The sequence below is a fragment of the Equus quagga genome, chromosome 12, assembly GCF_021613505.1.
Source record: "Equus quagga isolate Etosha38 chromosome 12, UCLA_HA_Equagga_1.0, whole genome shotgun sequence".
Taxonomy (NCBI): domain Eukaryota; kingdom Metazoa; phylum Chordata; class Mammalia; order Perissodactyla; family Equidae; genus Equus; species Equus quagga.
Window position 1 is genome coordinate 26347152 of NC_060278.1, and position 21637 is coordinate 26368788.

Consider the following 21637-nt stretch of genomic DNA (forward strand, 5'->3'; position numbering starts at 1 on the left):
GACCAGCGGGTCAGAACACCCCAGCGGGTCAGACCAGCAAGTCCTCCGGCCCCGGGCCAACTGCAGAGAATCAGCCCCAACACGACTCCAGCAGCTGGCTGCAGCAACCTGAGGGCACAGACAGAATCTCCTTTCTTGGAGAGTCAGAGAATGTGCGTGGGCAGTACCTACAGCAGTGTGTGGTCAGGAGGCTGGCTGGCTCCCCAGAAGAGGAAGAAAAAAAGCAAGAGAACAGGGGAAAAAAAACCCGGAGGGGCTGGCCCCATGGCTAAGTGGTTAAAGTTCTACACACTCCACTTTGGTGGCCCAGGTTCGTGGATTCAAACCCTGGGCATGGACCTACTCCACTCATCAGCCACGCTGTGGCAGCATCCCACAAAGTAGAGGAAGACTGGTACAAATGTCAGCTCAGGGCTAATCTTCCTCAAGCAAAAAAAGAGGAGCATTGGCAACAGATGTTAGCTCAGGACAAATCTTCCTCACCAAAAAAAAAGCAAAAAACAAAGGAAGGAAATATCCAAGTAGCAAGACTGGGTCAGATATTCACTTCCCAGGCTTTTACACAGTTAGGGTCTGAAATATCCACACTGAATACGGAATCAGGGATTTTCTAAAAGACATTTTAAAAGAAACTTTGTGACAGTATTCACGAGCAAAGGCGTTGTGGGAACATCAAGAAAACATTAAGAGCCCTAAAGCAGGTGATCTGGGGACAGTCAGCTCTCAGGAACTACCTGTCGCACTGATCGGGGTCGAGGGGCTGGTAGCTGGCTTCGTAGCAGGTAATTCTCTTCATGAAGTCCTCCATCGCTTCTGCCGAGTTGCAGTCTCGGTAATCCGGGCTGGAGATTTTCACTTCCTGGAACACCACAAAGAGGCAGCTGATGAATCACGCTGGAAGGCTTTCTGCTTACAGGAAGCAGGATTTGGGGCTTGCAAACAGGGAAAGCACAGACAGGCGCAGAACAGCGATGATCCTACCCAGCGTTTAAGAGAGAAAAAGAGACGCCTCGGATCGAGTCATAACCTGATGATGACGTGGGAAAGGCGGCCGCGGCAGAGTACCGCTGCCTGGAAGGATGGAGACAGGACACCCACGAGGATTCTAATGAACGCCTCGGGAGGCGCCACAATTTGGGAGCAATTCAGTCGCCAGTCACCCCAGACAGCCCGCATCTCCACCTGGACCACACGCCCAGCCCTCCGCAAGGTCTGCTCTCGTGGGAAGGAGATGGGGAGGACTGATCCTCGGGCCCGCCTTTCCCGTGACTGAACGATAGGCCTGAGAAACCTGGCAGATTCAGGGGGAACTTAGAATTTTTTAATGCATCTGCTCTTCCACCTCAACAACTACCGCAGCCATCAAAGAGAGGCAGCCGCTGTCCAGAAGTTCAAGGTCACCGGGGAGTTTGTGTTTCGTGGGTGCAGAGGTTCAGTCTGGGAAGATGACAAAGTTCTGGAGGTGGATGGTGGCGGCGGTTGCACAACCACGTGAATGTGCCGAATGCCACAGAATTAACACTTAAAAATGGTGAGGATGGTATATTTTATGTTATGGATATTTGACCACAATAGAACAAAAAAATCTAAGTTCAAAAATCCGTAGCTAGGCCTCCTACATAAGGAGCGCCGTGGAAGGGCCCAAGCTGCACGGTTGCTTTGAGGCTTAATCAGAGAAAGAGATTTGCGAATACTGAGGGTCGGGGCCAATGACTAAATGCGTTAATGGGGTACAAGATAAATGGCAGGCTCTCAGCCAAGCTCGCGGCGCCTGCTCACTGGGGAAACGATTCTGCAGCTGCACTTGGCTTCACTACCAAGTGGGACTAGTAAAACCGAACCAAAGAAACACAGCGAAACCCTTTGTTTCAATCACGGCAACTTCTGTTTTCTTGTCCTTTGAGCCTCTTCCTTTGGACCGGCTGAAACAACTCTGGACTGATTTCCACAATCTGAACAGCCCTTCCTGAAATATGAACTCATGTCTTAGAAATGCGTGTAAATATTCCCACTGCCTTGGAGAAAAGGCCAATAGCAGAAGCTAATGAACGCTCAGCATCCCTCGAAAGATGCCACCTGTATGAAGCAATGCCACGGCGTGCCCTGGAGGAGGATCAGACCTGCCTGCCTCACGGGTACGTCTTATCCTGATGCATTTAAGCTGCAGAGAAAACGATCTTCATCATAAGAAGGTGACTCGTGGTCAGGTCATTACAGTAACTGTTTCTGTTTACGATCTATTGCTATCAAGTGATAAAATTTAAGAATTAATCAAATTAAGCTGCCAATTACCCTTAATTTATTGGGGCTACCTCCCCTTGGCATGGGGAGGGGAGGAGGGTATGTTGTAGACACATCAGCCAGAAGGTAATTTTACCACACCCATTTTTCCCAAACTTGGGGATTCTGCCTTTACTCTGCTAGGTCCAGTGGGCTTGTCAATACATGACCATTCTTACCTACCAGGGACCTCCTTCACCTTCTGGAGGGGTGAGGTGCCTTTGCCCCAAGCAGCCCCGTCAACACCCCATGGCCAAGCTTCCGCCACCCACAGAAACTGTTCCAGGTCCCCCACTTTATCTGCTGTACCCCACAAAGACTGCTTTCTGCCGACTGACTGAAAGGACCCCAGACAAGGTCAGTCCAGGTCACAGAACAAGACTCTAAGTTAATTACCACAGCCGACCACCTGGACCCCACCTCTCAGACAACATCAGCAACAAGCTGGGAGAGCCAGCTTGTTCTCAGGATCTAGTTCCGTCTCCCGGCCTGACCTGGCTTCCCACTTCTCTCAGATTACCACACTAGAGTGGGGGTCCTATGTTGTCTTACCATGATGTTGGAGGCTACAACCCTAGGGTCATCGCACACGGACTCGATGAAAAACACCTGGGAGGAAGCCAGACAGAAACATTAGGAAGCAACAAATGCGGTAAACACAAAGAGCCAAGTTTGGTATCGGCTGTGATATTCTCACCACATTCGAGGAGGAAGGACTCCATTCATTCATGAATCCCCCAAAACATAAAAAGGACCACCCCCTCAATGCCAAGTCCCCTCCCACCCTCCCTAGTCATGGCAACCCTAAGAGCCTCACCAGGAAGACCCAACCTATAGACAGCAAAACAGGGCAGCTGGGAGTGGAGGACCAAGCACGGAGCAAAGCCAGGCGCTCCAGACACAGGAATCTGCCCATCCCTGAGGGGTTTTCCTTGCTCCTGAGCACTCCGAGGCAAGATAACAAGTTTGGCTCACCTTGAAATCATTTTCTTTGGCAAAATGAAGGATCATGTGTCTCCTCTCTCTAGTAGTATTGGTGGCATCGAAAACCTGATCGTGAGAAAGACAGGCATCACAGACAACATGAGTTTAACAGTATTTGCCAAACCAGCAAGCAGGTCAGGCCCGACACTTTCAGGGAGAGGCCACAAACAGGGTTCCAGGGGAGAGGCTGCGCCCTGCCCTCACCCCGCCCTCTTTCTTCCGTCTCCCACCCCCTCCAGCACTCAGGGACAGAAGGGGAGGGCGGGAACAGTCATTAAAGCAAAGAGACTACAGTAATATGCAGGGGAGGGTGCACTGAAGGGACCCTGGCTACCACGTCCGCAGCTGCCCAGGGGCCGGGTGCTGCCCTGCTGCTCACAGAGGAGGACTGACCAGCTGGCTGTCCCCGAGGCCACCCCCACCAACCGCCTTCCGGGTCCCTGTGCTGCTCTGGCCACCTGCTTCCCTCAACTCTCAGGCCAGAAGCATGTGTCCCGATCTGACGTGTCCCCACGTGGCTCTCCGGCATCGCTCGGGCCAGCGCCTACACTGCACTCTCTCCAGGGCACCACCCCGCTCCGGGATGGGAGCAGGAGCTGGCACGTTCCTAGAACTTACTGCAATTTGGCCGCTTTCCTTCGTCAGGTAACTTTTGACGTCCCTCAAGGCAGCCAGAGCGCACTGCCTGCAACACACAGGGGAGGGGCCCTCACATCAGAGCCAGCTTGTCTGCCCGGGGCGGCCCCAGCAACCCCGCTCCCCCCCCGAGACAGAGAGACTGCCCTCTGCTGCTAAAGCACTCTGCCAGCCAGGGCGGCAGGGCCCAGAGGCTCCCAGTCGGAGCCCTGGACAGACGGCAGTCGCCCTTGGAAGTGGGGCTCATGGCTGGCTGCACACTGAGATCCCCCAGAGCTTTTAAAAAAAGCTGATGCCAGGGCTGGCCCTGCGACTAGCAGTTAAGTTCGTGTGCTCCACTTTGGCAGCGAGGGTTTGCCGGTTCAGATCCTGGGTGTGGACCTATGCACCACTGTCAGGCCATGCTGTGGTAGGCATCCCACATATAAAAGTAGAGGAAGATGGGCAAGGATGTTAGCTCAGGGCCAGTCTTCCTCAGCAAAAAAAGGAGGATTGGCAGCAGATGCTAGCTCAGGGCTAATCTTCCTCAAAAGAAAAAAAAAAAAAAAAAGCCGATGCCCAGGGCTGGCCCAGAGATTCTCACTGCACTGATCTAGGGCAGGGCTGGCATCAGGATCTTTCCAAGCTCCCAGATTCTAAAGGTCAGCCAGGGTTGAACGCGGCTGCACTAGGGTTTCATGATCACCCTGGGCTTAAAAAAAATCCTTTTCAATGTAAACAGATGATGTCCCATGAAAACCCTTTTGTTCGTTCTTAATGAGCCATTGTCGTTGATCTGTATCACAGCGGCTGAATGAGACCATCTGGGAGCGGATGAAAGCAGTGAGCCGCAGAGACTCGCCCGTACACACGGAGGTGGGGCCGGAGCTGACGGCCACATCGCAGGCCAGCTTCCTCTTTCTCTTACAAAATCTAGCTTTAAAAAAGCAAAGCAAACTACGGCCTACTGCTTAAAGTTCGGTGTTCTCACGGCTTCAGCGGCCTGGGTTCAGTTCCCGGGCCTGGAACCACACCACCCGTCTGTCAGTAGCCATGCTGTGGCAGCAGCTCACATGGAAGAACTGGAATGACTTACAGCTAGGATTTACAACTGTGCACTGGGGCTGTGGGGAGGAGGAGAAAAAAGCAAAGCAAACCCAAACCCAAGTTCCCACGGCAGCTCGGGCCTTACTTCCGGACTTTCATGGCCTCCTCATTGTCAGGGCGAAAGAAGTTGTAGGAACTGTACTGCTTCACGGCCTCCCGGCGGTACTCCCCGACATTGAACACTGCGGACAGAGAGGACAAGACCCTCAGCTGACCCCAGGAAGAAGGGGCCACTGTCTCCAAAACAGGAACCCAAGCCAACAAGCCAATGCTAACATGAGCGAGATTCTGACAATTCATGGAGACCAGAGAGTGGACTCCACGTCCAGTGCTCACGTCCACCTATACGGCAGCCCAGCTTCCCCAGACCAAACACCGCTCGCGGTGGCCTGCTGTTCTGGAGGTTGTTTCCTGTGGCCTAGTCTCCAATCCAGCCTTGGGCTTGAGGCTGAGACCGTGAGAACAGGTGGTAGCCACACATCTAGCAAAAACAAGGGCAAGGATTTCTGCCAACAGTACCCGGGAGAGAGTGGGGTCTCACACACACACACGGGTCCAAACCAGCCATTCTTCTGACGCAACAGCCCAATGGGCACTTACTGGACACCACACAGTGGGGGACAGCAAATGTGAACATTAGTCCCCATCCTTGAGACGTTTCCCATGTACTTGGGAAGAGCAGGCAAAGAGTCATAAAAATACAATCAATGGTATAGAGCACGTTGTGACAGTCAGTAGAGGAAGGAATGTCACAACGGAGTGCCAGGGGAATTTAAAGGAAAAAGAACTGCACAGACCGTGGTGGCTGGAAAAGGCATCCTAAGGAATTGGGGCGGGGGTGGTGGTGGCAGGGTTCAGGGCCGTGGGAGTAAGAGAGGCCAGTGAGAAAAGTCCCAACACAAAGTCAGGGTGTGTCTACCACGTGGTGGGTGATGCAGCCGAAAACAGTCCCCCCACTACATAGGACAGACCAGCCCAAGAGTGGCCCCCAAGGGGAGCCCCAGCAGCTGGAAATGGAAGGGCCATTTTCTTGGGTCGCAGGGGGCTAGCGAGCAGGGTCCCGGTACCTGTTGGGACCGCCCAGGCCCTCAGACAAGGCCTCACCTTTTGTGGGGACACCAATCCAGTTGAGGTAGCGAGTCAGCTTCTTGGAGATGTACGTCTTACCCCGGGCTGGGAGGCCCACCATGACGATCACCGTGGGGGAGTTGGTCAGCTTCGGCCCACAGGCTGCGAAGGGCAACAAAGAAAGGCGGCATGGATGAAGCGGCACGTGGTGACGAGCAAACTCCTGTGCCCCACAACAAACTCTAAAGGATTCCACAGAAATTCCTGTTTCATTCCCACCTCGGAGGCCCTGGCATTTTACAATCCAGCGGGACTAGGGCCCCCTGGTGGCCAGAGCCCGGCCGTCACACCTTGCAGCTCCATCTTGTTTTCAGGAAATGCGTGGCAGGGACCCACTCAACCCCAAATTCAAAAGGGCAGCCCTAAACCCAGCCAGGGAACTGGTGGCCAACCCCAGAGCGGAAAGCACCCCTGGGAGTGTAAGCAAGGGACTCCCAACACCAAGGAGGGTGAGGTTAACAATCGGAGAGGGCTTTCCAAATGCAATATGTAAATCGAGGTAGCAGGTAGCAACAGGAAACGGGCCCCCGGAGTCAAAATACAGAGAGAAGCCAAGCATCAATTTCCCACCCTCTACACAGTAGGTCTGAGCGGCCTTCTTAAAAAAATAACTTTTAGGGGGCCAGCCCCATGGCTGAATGGTTAAGTTCACATGCTACGCTGGCAGTCTGGTGTTCTCAAGTTTGGATCCTGGGCACGGACCTGTGCACCACTCATCAAGCCGTGAGGGGTGGTGTCCCACATAGAAGAAGTAGAATGACTTACAACCAGGATATATAACTATGTGCTGGGGCTTTGGGGAGGAAAAAAAAAGGAGGAAGATTGGCAACAGATGTTAGCTCAGGGCCAATCTTCCTCACCACACATGCACAAAAAACCCCACAACCACCTTTTAAAGAAGGCAATTGTAAAAAGTAAGAGTTTATTAAATGAAAGTAGGTCAGGGACCTAGAATGCTGGCTCCCCAGAAAGGGTGACAGATAAAGTCCTGTCCCTGAGACTCTCCTGCCCTTTCCTGCTCCTCCCTTTCCAAGTTTCGATGGATGCCAGAGCCCTGTGGAAGGGCTGGCAGGTCACTGGGCCTCCGAAGCTCCAGGTCACCACACCCCAAGCAGGGCCCTGGGAAGCTCCATGTTCCTCGTAATCTCAATAAGCAAAACGCCAGGGAGAGAGGCTTTCACTGGGTTTTCAAGAGAACAGCCCAAAACCCTGTTCCGGACATTTAAGCCACTGTATTTCCCTGGCTGGCATCTTGCCCTGAGACTCTCAGGCGACCCTGGCATCCTAGTGACAAGGGTGCTCACTGGGAGCAACAGACCGGCCACCTGCTCCCAGCCAGGCAGCACTGCCCAGCTCTCCTCATCAGCCATGCGGCAGCGCGCCCAGCACCGGCCACACGGGTGCAGGCCAGGCTGCTCCGGCTGCACCCAGGCTAGGCAGACGGCAGACTCAGAGAGGGCTGTGCCTCTCTCGAAGCAGGTGAGGGCCCACGGGGGAGGAGAGAAGGCCACCAGGCCACCGACAGGCACAAGCTCAAAGCAAGACGCCTCCTCTTAAGCTGGATGCGCCAACATGGTCCCACACTTGGGCTGGTGACCAAACTAAGGTCACATGCCCTTAGTGCTGGCCTAGGATCTGCCTCCTGGACCTGGAGGCTGGAGGCAGAGAGGAAGCCAGCACGACATACAGAGCTGTTCCTCCTTCCATCTTTGCACACCATCAGCCACCTTCTCCATGCAGAGAGAGGAAAAGGAAGACAGGCCAGCAGGAGGCCGGGAGACATTCCGGAGCCACAAAGCCCTTGGCTGGATTCCTCGGCTCCCAGTGGCCAGGAACAAACCAGTTCCTAGAAAACAGAGGAGCTGTCCTGCCCGGTGTGAGCGTGTGAGTGGAGCAAAGCAGCGCCCTGAGTCCCAAGGGGCAAGCAGAGAAAGGTGACGGCCTCCGGGAAAACCGCGGGGACACAAGACACACCCTGCTGCACACATTGTGGCAGCTGCAGGTGACAAAGGAGAAGACTGTTGAAGAGTCCTCCCGGGTTCCTGGAAACAATACTCCACTAATCCTTCTCCCAAGCCACTGGTTTTCCCCTCATCTCATCTGATGTCCCCACGGTGCCACTGCTCCCAAGGGCATCTGAACGTGCAGAGATGGACGGACACACGCTCTCTCTCAGCTGCGCACAGGCATGGCACATTTGCGCTGGCCTCACGCCAAGGAAGCGCAGACAGGGGCTGACCGACTTATGCAATCAGGGATTCGTTCTATGATCCACTAGTCATCTGCACAAATTCCCTCCAGCAAGAGAGGCTCTGGGAGAGGAAAAAGTCATAAAGACACGGCAGAGTAAATCTCTTAAGCCAAAAACGCAGGTTGAATCTCAAACCGAAATAAACCATTGCTCCCTTATTTGGTAAAGCAAAAGGCACCCTCCCTAGTCCTGTGGCTTCTGGCAGAAGTCGAAGCAGCTGTAGGGGATACCGTCAGAGGTGGCTGCAGCCATCGCTCCGCCCAGGAGTCCTGGGTCCCCAGCAGAGCAGGGAAGCCGCACCACATTTTGCCGAAAGTTTTGAGTCTTACTCTCCTTCGTCCTTCCCTCCTCTTTTTAAAACTCACAGCACATCCCAAGGGCTTTTGTGGTCCTATAAGCACCTGCCTCTGCCTCAGTTTCCCCTAGACCCTGAGTTTCTTCGTCTCTGTGGACCTTTTTGAAAAGGAGAGCCCCCTCCCACCTCTCGCACCATCTTCCCTGGAGCTCCGCCTTTTCCTCCTCTTCCCCAACAGCACAGGGATGAGGGGTGAGAAGTACAGAGTCGAACACAAGATGTTCCAGAAGGTACTTGCGTGTTTCATCTCATCTTATACAACTGTTTAATATTTTAACTTCTTTTTCACAAAAAGAAAAGTTTTTATGCTGAAACGTGATGTTGGCATAAATGTGTATAAGGGGATGCAGATGTTCACCATGTTTCGGGTATAAAGAAGCAACTGCAGTTTGGGGGGGGGGGGCTCAGGCTAAAAGTGTCACCCGTGGTTAAGGCCATCGCTTGAGTAAGAGCTCATGGAAAGTCACCGAGGTCCGGGAGCTGACCCTCCACTCTCCAACGTCATTACAAGTACTCCCTCACTCAGCGGACACATGTGCCGGGTGCCCTGTGAGCACAGAGCACGTGAGCACGTGTGGACGCAATCACTGTATGAGAAGCTTCCAGTCTGGGGTCAGGGGCAGACAACATACAAGCAAAGAAACACACAAGATCATTTTGGAGCATGACAAATGCCACGATGACAGCAGAGCAGACGTCCGTATAGAGAGCACTGGCCCTGGGGCCGCAGCTGGCTGTGGGGCTGGGCTTGAACTGGGTAGCTGGGTCAGCATCCCCGGTAGCACCTAAGTTAGGACCTGACCGACCACCGCCAGCCACTCGGTTGGGCTGGTCCATAATGTGCTAGTTCCCTGCACATCCGTGGATCCAGGAAAGCAGAGGATGACCAGGAGCCCAGCTGGTGAGCGAGGCGAGCAGCAGCCTATGGTGAGCTGAGTAGCCAATCCTGGAAATGATCAGCTGGATGAGTCAGGGCCCTGGACACAGGCCACATTCTCGGGTTCCGATTCCAGCCCTACTCCCCGGATGAAGCTGCTAACTTCTCTGATCACGTGTAATTCACTCACACAGGCAGGCCCTCGACAGCCAGCCTCACCCCCGACACTGACACCCACAACTCAGGCTCAGAAAATAAAATAAACCGTTGGAAGGCACTTTGCTGTTGCTCCCGTAGCTCCTGCAAGCTTTCTTCTACCCAGAGGTGCCCCGCCATGGTGACCTCAAAAAGACGCCAAGTCATTGGTGCTCTTTTCTACCGCAGACAAGTTATGGATCAATGACGACTTCCAGGGGAACCAGTGGAAAGGGCTGTTTCAGACAGATGGCGAGTGGCATCTACACACGGGGTCAGGCCCCCGAACTGCCTGACGGGATTTCGATTGCCCTGACCTACCCCCACCAGGCCAGGCAAGCGGATGCAGCACAGAAAGACCTGCTGTGCCCTGCAGCTACATCAGCACCTCCAAGGGGCTCTCTGGGAAACAGGCTTCACGCGCTACGCCCTGGGAGAATGGAATGCAAGCCCAGAAAGCGATGACGGACCCTTGACTGTCGTCCACTGGACACAAACCCTCTCCTGGGCCCACATCAGCCCAGGGTCTGCTTACTAGTTAATGTTAGGAATCAACATGGAAGTGAGCTTGCCCCAGGGGGCTGGGCCTGAGGACTTGCGGGATGGGGACAACTCAGCTAAGCGAAACCTCTTTGCAAAGCTCTGCTATAGAGTTTGATGCGTACTGTCCTCATTCCTTCCTTTGCATGCACATTTTAATTCATACTTTGCCCAAGAAATGGCCCTTCCAACCCGAGGTGGTCTCTGCCAGCAATAGGGAGGGGCTGGGCGTTTTACTGACTCATTTGACAATATGTGTGAAATGCCTCCTACCAGCGGCCGCCTGCCCAGGCAGTATCAGCCATGTGGCTTTCATCCTTCTAGACGCGGGGAAACGAAGACCCACAAGTGATGAGAGTAGTAAGGAACAGAACTGGGGCTCACCTAGGTCCTTCTCACCTGAAATCCTTCGAGGGCTCTTTCCTAAACTAGTGGTTCCCCACCAGCGGCTGGACCTAAGGAGCTTTTTAAAAATAGGATGCCCGGGGCACAGCTGCAGCAAGTCTAACTCGGCTTGGGGTACCAGTATGGATTTTTTTTTTTCAAAATCTCCCCCAAATGATTCTAAGGTGCAGCCAGGGTGGAGAATCACCATTATAAACTGTAGTGGCCGCCCAAGGATAAGGCAGGGATTTCTCTTGAACATCCCCCTCTTTTCCTTATTTAAGTTAGAATACCATCAGAGGGTTTAAGACTATTGAGATGAAAATCTTTCTATCTGTGGACAGGATGTAACCTACTTTATAGATGAAGAAGCTGAGGTTCTGAGTTGATCAATAACTCGCCCAAAGGAGCAGGGCCTCCCACGCAAAGGCTCTCGACTTTCAGCGATGACAAACAGAAAGGAGAGCCAGCTGCTGTCCGTCAATAATTTACTTCCTCATCGATGAAGCTGATTCACCGATTCAGGAAGTCTCCCCGAGTTACGGCCTGCATGTGAAGGAAGCTGCAGGTTTTGTAAGACGCATTTATCACAACGTGAGTGCAGCAATGGGGCACCCAATTGACATGCTTCGGAGGAAGGAACATCATCAAACGAATCCACCTGGGGCTTTCTGTTGTGGTCTTACCGTTCCTGGTATGTGGACAGTAAGATCCTTCACACCCTCATTTTGTTAATAAACCTCAGGGGCATCTGATGCAGACCCCCGATTAGGACTCCATTTAGAAAGACGGTAACAGGTTTTGGAATAAGAAAATCCATCCAATGTTCCAAGTGGCAGTAAAGGGGCAGGGGGAGAATCAGGAAAAAGGCTGAAAAAATAAATCCTCTTTTCTCTATTCCAATGAGAGCTAACGGTGACTACATAAACCAAGAACGAGACCACTACTCGAATAAGGGCATGTAATAAATATCCAGCTGCAGATATTTTTATAAGGCAGATGGTGTCAGAGCCGACAGCCCAGAGCCAGGCACAGGGATTCCAGGAGAGGGCGGAGACAAGCCTTAATCCATCAGCTTTAGCAAACCGTCCCCCCCACCCCCCCACCGCACCAAACTCTGAATGGTTCTGACAGGGATTTTTAAGCAAATCTCTCCTCTGCGTGTGAGACGTGCAGACTGATAGAGTCTAATGGATGGGTCTCCGAAGCCTGGAGGCAGGAAACATCGCTGCACACTTGTGTCCCTTGAAATTACACGGCTGAGCGAACGCCAGCCAATCTAATCTCAGCAGCCTCTGCACCGAGCCTCACGGTCATTGCTCCCAGATGCCACCCCGCCACCTTGAACCTCAGGGGACTACCAAATGTGTGTGCGTGTGTACACACATACCTACAGATGCATTTATACAAATTTACACACAGAGGGAACCAACGTCTAGTTGTATGACCAATGACAGTTTACAAAGTGCTGCATAAATATCTTTTATTCAAAAGTCAAAAAGGGCGGGGTTGTTTCTGCAGCTCACGGTGGCCAAACCTCCCTCAGGATTTAAGGCGCTGCCATCCTCACGAGCAACAGGTTTTACAGAAACACACCCAGACCGTGGTCAGCCCCAGTTTAGCAAGCTGTTTAAGAGTCTATCCAAAAGGGTGGCGGAACAAGAAACAGACCTGAAAAAGCCTCTAGCCTTGGCCACCGTGCAAAGAAACCTAGAGCTCCTTAAGGTTTCTGCAGCCCCCAGAACCCGTGGGTCCCGCAGAAGCGACAGGCAGATGAAGGAGCAGCCCCCTGTGTCGGGAGCGCTTTGCCAGGTCCCGTCACCAGGATGACGTAGCAGCACCACAGGGCCAGAGCTCCCCACTCCCCAGGGCAGGTCTGGGGGGCGGGAGGTGGTGTTCAGACCTGGGCAAAGCCAGAGGCAGCGAGCAGTCCTGGTGGCCTCGGTGACCATTCCCTGAGGAACGTGGCAGCAGAGGCCAGCAGGCTGCCTCGTACTCAGGCACCAACGATGCCTAGAAGCCACCTTGAGGGTTTGCCCCTGGGGTCCTCCGTTTACTGTCAGGCAAGGTGACTGGGCCTCCAGAGAAACACCCATCACTCCTGCTAGACCCTATCCACCTGATGGGCGGGTAACCTGGAGAAGGTGCCACTTTCAAACCTTTTTTCTAAGAGGTGGCTCTCTCCGCAGCTAGGGACCCAGCCCAAGATAAACCTTTCCAAAGCGTTTATGGCCCGCGACAGGCGGGGAGGGGAACTGCCAGCAAATTCCGAGCACGGAGGAGTGTGTGCGTGCGTGTGAAACGCTGCCAAGTGTGCAGTCACCGACCCACAGACCCTTCCCAAACCGGGGGCAAAGGCTTGCTTTCCAAGCAGCTCTCTCGTGGCCCCCAGCACAGGAGCTGGAGGTGGGAGCGGGGAGAGGGAGGGAGGGAGAGAGGCGAAGGAATAGAATACAACGAAGGAAAGAGAGAAAGTGGAGAAAGAGAAGTAAAAAGAGAGAAGATAGAAATATAAAGAGAAGTAAAGGAGATTAGAAAGGAGGAGAAAGAAACAAGAGATGGAAATACATAGAAAGGCGGAGAGCGGGTGGAAATAGAGGAGAAGGAAGGAGGGAGGAGGGGAGAGAGACAGAAGAAGGGGTGGAGAGCCCCGAGGAGGTGCGGCACGTGCGAGCGGCCGCGTCCCTCGGCCGTTCCCGGCCCGGCAGGCGCCCAGGAGGGTGGCCCGGGCTGGCGACACGCGGGCGCCCCTTCCCAAGCGTCCTCGCAGCAAAGGCTTTCCGCAGCGCCCTGCGCTTCCCGCCGCCGGCGCTCCGGAGCGGAGACCCGGGGGAGGCGAGCGGAGCCCCGCGCTGCCGCCGGCCGGGCCACAGCGCCCCCGACGCCGGCCAGGGGAGGAGCAGCGCCCGCGCCCAGCCGCGCCGGAGCCCGCGCCGTCCCCGCCCCGCGCCACCGCCGACCCCTCTCCGCCGCGAGGGTGGCGGAACCCGGCGGCGCGCTGGGGAGGAGCAGGGGTCGTCCGGCCCCGGCCCGCGGGGACAGCGGTGGAGGGCGGCGCCCGGCTCCGCACGAGAGCGCCGGAGGAGGAGAGTTGGCACAAAAGCGCCCCGCCGGGGCCGGCCACACAATGGCCTCGCTCTCCACGCGGCGCGCTCTTCCCCTGCAACCCGGCCCCGCGCACATCTGCACTCACATCTGGGCAGGGAGGGACGGTGGTCGACGGGGATCCAGATCTTCTGCACCCGGCTCTGAGTCAGCTCCAAGGGCATCTTCACAGCCCAGCCTCGGCGGCTCTCCGCCCCTCGAGAAGAATTCAGACTTGGGGAGGAAAGCAGCGTGTCGACCCCCGAAACAAAGGGCAAGAGGGGGTGCGTACGCGGGAGCGCGGCCCGGGCGCTCTCCCTAGCGCTGCTTTTGGGAAACGTGCTTTGTGCTAAATCACGAACGCTCGCCCGGGGCGTGAAGCTGCACGCGCGCTGCGAGAGGGGCAGAAGGCTGGGGCTGCAGCCGCAGCTCCCGCAAGGCCGGGCTCGTCCACTCGGGAAGCCCCCGGGATGCTCGGAGCGCAGTGACAGCCGCGGTCCCCGTGCGCAAGCTAGAGTCTGCCGCCCTCTCCTCCCGCTGGCCTCCTCTCCAGCTCTGCTAGGATGCCCCGCGCTCCGCCCGTGCTTTTAAGAGTCGCGGCGGCAGCGACGCACCCGCACACGTCAGCCTCGGGGCGGGGACGCATTCCTCGGGTTTCAGCCCCCTTGCACGTGGGGAGAGGGGGTGGGCAAGCCAGGAGATGGCCTGGGGGCGCCCCCTGCAGGCCGGCGACAGCAGCGCGCCCTACTCCTGCAGTCCTTCTCGTAAGGCCCTAACCCGAGCCCTTGCCGAAGGTCTCTGAGCCAACTCTTACCATCCCCTAGAGACGACAGGCACAGCTTCCCAGAATAATCATCTCAACGGTGCTGGGAAGAAAGAAGCGGCGCCGTGCAGTGCGGTCCGCGGACGTCCGCAGCTGAATCACCTGGGATGCTGGTTAGAATGCCTCCTACAGACTCGACCTCTCTGGGAGTGGGACCCCGATACTCCACGTTCTTAACATGCGATCCGAGCCAGGCACAGTCAAGTTGAAGAACCGGGCTTAGGGTTAAAGGTTGGAGGGAGGTTAGGGGGGACGGGGAATGGGGGATCTCTGCTACCCTAGATGGCAGCCCGAGGGAGGATGCTGAGAGCGCCCGTGGTGCACAGCTCTCCGGGTCCCTCCTTGCAAGAGCTGCTCCCTAATAATTCTTGTGAGTCTGCCCCACCACGACCCCCACCACCCGCGGCGCGGTGGCTTCCTTGGTCCTTCGTCCTCACCCCGCCCACTTTCCTGAAGCCCTTAGAAACCTTGACTTGTGCTGAACATTGCTGCCCCAATACCCAGCCCCAAGACCTGGAACCCCGGCTCCAAGACCGGCCGCTGAGGGGCCTGGGGTGCTGGGCAAGAGGAGGGGGCGGGAAAACCCCGGAGGCCGGACTGGAATGAAACGAGGCCGTTTACAATATTTTCAATATACCTTTCTCTCTCCGAGAAGAGTAAATAAAACTAAATCCTATTCTGACCCGCAATTCATTACCTGACTATAAACCCCGGAATAACTATTGGGAGGAGGCACCTTGATTATGAAAACCCCTAAAATTCATGACATTTATGGGGCACAGCCCTACTGCATCTCTTCCTTGCCGATTTTTGGTGTGTATGTATCCTTTCTGCCTCCCTGGTACTCGCAGTTTTGTGTCAGCTCGAGACATGTGACAATTATGTAGTCAAGCCAGTGCGTGCCCTGGGAAGATCTGGGGTGCTTTTAGCAGGGACTGCAGCCTGCACAGTGGCATTACATGGATGTGACTTGAGCACGCGATACATCAGCACGGAAGCGCTGCCCTGCCTTGCAGAGGTGCATCCCTCACGCTGAGGTTGTGCTGTGATTGGAAGGCAGAAGGCGGCGCTCCCTGAAACCAAGCTGCAACGGAGTAGTCTGCGCAGAGGCTGCCACACGTCGCTCACGTCCCGCATGGCTCCGCTGGGAGGGCGCCGGCTCCCTGGCTGCCGGCGCGGCTGCTCCCGCCCCGCCTGCCCGCCCCGCCCCACCCCGGCCAACCCCCTCCCTACACCCCAGCCCGTCCAGAGGCTGGGAGCGCCCAGGTCGCCCACCAGGCTGGTGCTCCTACCCAGTCCCCTCGACCCCCACTCCAGGCACCCCGCCCCCGCCTCCTCCCCACTCCCTGCACCCCAGCCAGCCCAGGGGCTGGGAGCGCCCAGCATCGCCCAGCCGGCGGGCGTTCCCGATACCCCTCCCCCGCGCCCCGAACCCCACTCCGGGCAACCCGCCCAATCCGGGCATCCCCCCTTCCCCGCACCCCAGCCCACCCAGAGACCCGGAGCGCCAAGCGCCACCCACCAGGCAGGTACCCTCTGCCCCCGTGCCCCGCCCCCTCTTCGGGCACCCCTCCCGCCCCCGCCCTCCCCAGAGTCGCTGCTCTCCCTCGGACAGCTTTGCTGACTGTCTGGTTTCGGAGCTCGGGCAGCTGTTCAGAAACCCGAGTGCATTGCATTGGGACTTGTTTTTCTGCAGTGGGAGCAAATGCCAGACGTGACACCCTATAACGCCCCAGGGAGAGTCCCACTCCACTCCTGAAATAAGAGCGGGCTAATCCCAAGAGAAAAACAGCAGCGGGCGAGCGCCCGCGCCACGTGGTTCGCTGGGGTCGGAGAGGGGGCCGGCTGTGCACCGGGGGGCGGCTGCACCCTTGCATGCTTGCCACTGCTTCTCCAGGAAGAACCAGGGTAGCAGCATGCCTGCTTGTTTTGCACCGGGTTTTTTTGCACACACAGGCAGGGCGAGCCTCGAAGCTTGCGGACAACTGTGGGGTTCAGCTGAGGGGGAGAAGGGTTCCACGCGAGCTGGGGCACCGCTTTCCTCTCCTGGCCTAGATTACGGCTCTGACCGGAGGCCAGCTCTGAGGACCCGAGGCAGCTGACGTTCCTCGGAGATCCCAGTAAGCACTCGCCCTCGCCACGCAGCCCCCGCACTTGCCAGCCCTGTGTCCTCAGGCGTCCATCGCTGCCCAGCAAGAACTAAGTTCTGCCTCATCACCTCCTGCACCTGAGGGCGGGGCGGAAGCTCACTTAATCCCTCTCTGCCTCTGATATCTAAATGCAAACAAACAGCTAGTGCGTGGGGGGACAAGGACAAATCCACACTTTAAAATAAAGGGGGAGGGCAGCCAGAATTGGTGCCCCGCTGGCAGCGCTGAAGAACACTAGAGTAGTGTCCTCATGGACGATGAAACCACTCCACTGCAGAACCGGGTATCAAGAACCCACCTGCAACCGAGTTCCAGGAACGTCCTGGTTCAGGGTTGACTGTTGTAGACATCCTCCTAACTCTTTCCTAGTTCCGCTAGGGGCCCCATTTCACCCATCTAGGGCTCTTACCAAGCCCGCTGTCCCCAGTCTGGCCATCAGGAACACAGTCTTTCAGAAAAGGCTCCAGAGGATGTAAAAGTTTCTCCAACACAATGAGCTTTTGACAGAAAGCACGGCTCCAAGTACTGGAGGAGATTCTATGATACATGTCCTAGGGACTACTGAGGAACCTTCCAGACAGTCCAGGCATCCGCTTGTTTTGAGTGAGTAAAGGGAAGATTAGAGCGGTTAAGGAACTAGGTCAAAGGTCAAGGAACACAGCCAGTTAGGGAACTTTTTCCCCTACTTGACACAGCAGCTAACTCCCCAGTAGACTCAAACCCCAGGGTGCTGTGTGCAGTTCTGATGGAGGGGGAGACCACAGGGTGACTCAGACCTTCTCACCCAGAACAGCTGAGCGGTTTGGCAGAAAAGAGCAGAGAGAGAGACCTTCTTGTGCCCGGTGGAGGTGCTTGGAGAGAAGAAGTCTTGAGCTGGGTCTACTCAGAGAAAGGATGGAGGAAGTGGTTTCTCTCCATGGTCTTCTCTGTTCCCACTTCCCTCTCTAGCGGATGTCTCTAAACCCTGCTCCCTGGTACTGTAACAACAGCAAAAAGCAACCCCATTTCCATGATCCTGTGCCAGTTAGCCAGATTTAAACATTTCAACCATGCTCATCCCAGCAGGAGAATGAGAGGCACAACAAGCCATGGCAGGCCCTGGGCAATCAGAAGTTGCTAATTAGACATCAAGTGTCGTCATGTGCTCCCGTGCACGATCTCATGTCTGAGAGAATGAAGTGAGACACTAAATGAAAGACTGAAATAAGCCCTTACCTCACCACCCATCCAAAGAGAGGGGAGAGGCGATTTTTTAAAAGTGAAATGTTTGTCACTCATACGTGAATGGAAACACAGACGTCCACACAATGCCACATCAATGGGCCGAGCGCCCAATTCAAAACCTGCACACGCAGGTTTAGAGCAGCTCCTTTCATTATCGCCAAAACACGGAAGCAGCCAAGAAGTCCTTCAGCAGACGGATGGATAAATAAACTGTGGTCCATCCAGACAATGGGATATTACTCGGCGCTAAAAAGAAATGAGCCATCAAGCCATGAAAAGATATGGGGAAACAAGTGCATATTACTAAGTGCAAGGAGCCAGTCTGAAATGTCTACATGCTGTATGATTCCAACTCTGTGACATTCGGGAAAAGACACAGCTTTGGAGATGGTAAAAAGATCAGTGGTTGCCAGGAGTTCGTGGGGAGGAAGGGATGAACAGGCGGAGGATTTTCAGGGCACTGAATCTACTCTGTACGATACTATAATGGTGGATACATGTCATCATACATTTGTCCAAACCCATAGACTGTTCAACACCAAGAGTGAGCCCCAAGGTCAGCTATGGACTCTGGGTGATGATGACGTGCCAGTGTGGGGTGAGGGATGTTGATAATGGGGGAGGCATGCATGTGTGGGGGCAGGGGCATATGGGAACTCTATATTTTCCTCTCATTTTTGCTGTGAACCAAAAGCTGCCCTAAAAACTAAAGATTATGAAAAAAATCATAATTTTCCTACGACTGTCACATACACTTTTCTCCAATCAACTGGACTTAGATGTCTCCTTCTCAGAATGTGAGGACAGGTCCTCCGTGGCCACAGCCTGGCTCTGGGTGAACAGATGCAACAAAAGTCCCACTGAACCTTCCAGCACGTCTCCATTTCCCTCTGCTCATGTTACTCCACTTCTGACAGGACTTTCCTTCTCTTTGGGCACACTCCTGAGGTGTGACCGTGCTCTTCAAACCACCCACTGGGGTCTCCTGTCCAGCATCACACCTGGCTACAGCTCTGATTAATGTTATCCTCCTTGTCAATCGCCTCATCCAATATCAAGACATATATTATTTGTGTTTAAAAGTATTATTTTATAACTTCAAAATATTTGTGGTTTTTAAAAATCAGACTTTCTGCAGTTAACTGTTAACCATTAACAGTACTGTACCAAGGTCGATTTCCCGGTTTTGGCATTTTACTACAGTCACACAAGATGTCACCATGAGAGGAAGCTGGCTGAAGGGTTCATGGGACCCGATGTACTATTTTGTAACTTCTTGTTTTTCAAAATAAACAGTAAAAAAACAAAAAACTTAAAATCAGCGATAGCTCAATTTGCTCAAATTCTGAAAGAAAATGCATAGATTGTGTAGATCCAGGCCTTTAGGGAGAAGGAAACTGGCAGAAAGGTGGTCAAGAACTCGGGCGATTTGCATGTGTTCCTAACACCTTTGCTTTTTGCAAACGACACACATATACAAACAGAATTTGCATGACTCCTGCACCTCTGGGAAAAGGGAATCACGCTCAAGCTGTGTTTTAATTTGGGGAGGATGATTGTATTTCTGGGCTTTGCATAGATCTTTGGGAGAATATCAGTGGGTCTGTAGTCTTCGTCACCAATTTGCATGCACAAAAAAAAGAAGAGAGACAATCACGCAGAGTTCAGTTGAGGATGGCAAGAGGGGAAAGAAGGCACAAAGATGCGTAACTACTTCGGAAGCTCACTGTCCATCTTCTTCCGGTACGTAGCATTCATTAGATGCTCACAAACAGAGCTGTGTGTCAGACACTGCGAGGAACAAGCTGCACTGGATCTCAGTGATCTTGGGTCCAGCCAGGGAAGAGACTAAGTGACCAGATAGTTGTCATCGTGGTGTTCTGCCAAGCCTCACGCTGAGTTTTACAACTAAATAGCTCCCACGCCAAGAGCTTGTCATTTAAGACCACAGAGAAAATGTACAGAATGTATTAGAATAAAAGTTGGGAACTAAGAGAGAGGTGTTAGGTAGGGTAAGAGTATGCCAAATGCAGGCTAAGGGTAAATCCATACTGGGATGGTAAGAAAAGTTTGCACATAATTGGGGGCAAATCAACTGGGAATTTCACATATCTCATTGTTCTTCGGTTTTTCTCTGCTGAGTCCAAGAGGACACATGGAACTAAAACTTGAGACCTCCCATTTCTCCACACATTCAACAAGGACTCAAGGCTCAAATATTAAATGACTTGCCTGTGATCACAGAAGCTACTAAGCCAAGGAAGAAAAAAAACAAGATCGTTGACTAGCGTGGTATTCTTTCAAGTTTCTCCCAATTAAATTACTTTCCAACCAGAATGCCGTTTCCTTCCCGAGAACAATGCCAAGAACACAATTTTCCCGCAGTTTCGATGACAATCTCTAAATTACTCAGTATTGGGTTATAATGTGGAAATATAAATAAGAATCATCTTAAGAAACTATTTTGAAGATTAATAGCTAAAAACTTCAAACGACCCTACAATATAAAGTGCTACTGAATATATAAAAGCAGGGAGCCAGCCTCCCAAAGAGTCAGAGCCCTTCATGTTTTAGCATCATACCCGGAGAGCCTTCCACCGTTATGATGCAGAAAAGGCACCTGGTCGCTACTACAGTAGAGCCAGTTTAAAAAGGAATACCAGTTTTATGAAATGAGTCTCAATCAGCATTGAAAATGACAAAAAGATGTGCAGGAGGCCTTGGGCTTTTTATGTACTTCTCACAGGTTTTCAGATGTCCTAATTTAGTAGTGAAGGGGAAAAAAGAAAAGGAGAGATACTCCTATATCTCCAACATCATTCAGATTATTAGCTAAATCTCAAATTTCTATCACTAATAATACATTTTTACAGAACGGGAGTCTCACCAGGTTTTCATAGCGTGACATCTCCGTGTCCTGTGGGGCAGCACTGTCCCCGGGAGCTACAATCATAGCTTAAGTCTCTAGTAGTAAAAAGAAACAGGTGAAACTAATACCAGTAACATATTGTATTAACCTCACCTATCCAAAATATTGTCCTTTCAGCATGTTATGCTATGACAAATAATTGAGATGATTTACACTCCATTTTTTTATCCTACGTCTTCGATCACTCTTCCAGGTATCAGGAGGAAGGGAGGTCAGGGTAGAGGAAATAGGAATGAGGGCCCTGAAGTGGGGTCCTGAGTCAGAGGAAAGCTAGGGTGGGTGGAACAGAGAGGGCTGGAGGATGAGGAGGCGGGAGGGGCTGCATCACAGAGTGCCCTGCAGACCATCAGGAAGACTGGCTCCTCTCCTACGAAAGACAGGAAGCCGCCAAAGGGCTAAGAAGAATGAGCAACAGAGTGGACGACCCGCCAGGGCAGGGAGGGCCCTTCCTCATATTCACTGAAGTATCCACGCAAGGCGCCTGGAACAGAGCCGCCAGGCTGGTGGAAGGCACCCAGTGAACACTGGGGGACTGGATGAGAGTTTGTTTAGAGTGGCCTCTGGTGGCTGTGTTAAGAACAGATCATAATAGGCAGGCATGCCCTTGGGACCCTGAAATACCGTAAGGTCCAGAATCTCTGGTCTGGGTTTGTAAAGAAGAAGGATGAAGGACAGCTCCAGAGGCAGGGCCCCGCGTGGAGATGTCTTTCA

General features: G+C 53.7%; 1 protein-coding gene across 3 annotated transcripts in view; it reads right to left on the reverse strand.

Moving 5' to 3' along the window:
• The window catches only part of PFKFB3 (6-phosphofructo-2-kinase/fructose-2,6-biphosphatase 3), an 84823-nt gene that overhangs the window by 13892 nt on the left and 49294 nt on the right, over positions 1-21637 (reverse strand). Inside the window, exons 1-7 of one of the 3 annotated variants that reach the window (XM_046678136.1) lie at positions 13910-14357; positions 6091-6216; positions 5072-5168; positions 3883-3949; positions 3256-3330; positions 2833-2889; positions 735-859 (exon numbers count right to left, since the gene is read on the reverse strand). In XM_046678136.1, the coding sequence (XP_046534092.1) occupies positions 735-859; positions 2833-2889; positions 3256-3330; positions 3883-3949; positions 5072-5168; positions 6091-6216; positions 13910-13985 (623 nt within the window). In that variant the 5' untranslated portion in view covers positions 13986-14357. Of the gene's footprint in view, positions 1-734; positions 860-2832; positions 2890-3255; positions 3331-3882; positions 3950-5071; positions 5169-6090; positions 6217-13909; positions 14358-21637 lie in introns of those variants that run through there. The other 2 variants (XM_046678134.1, XM_046678135.1) reach the window with 2 other exon arrangements.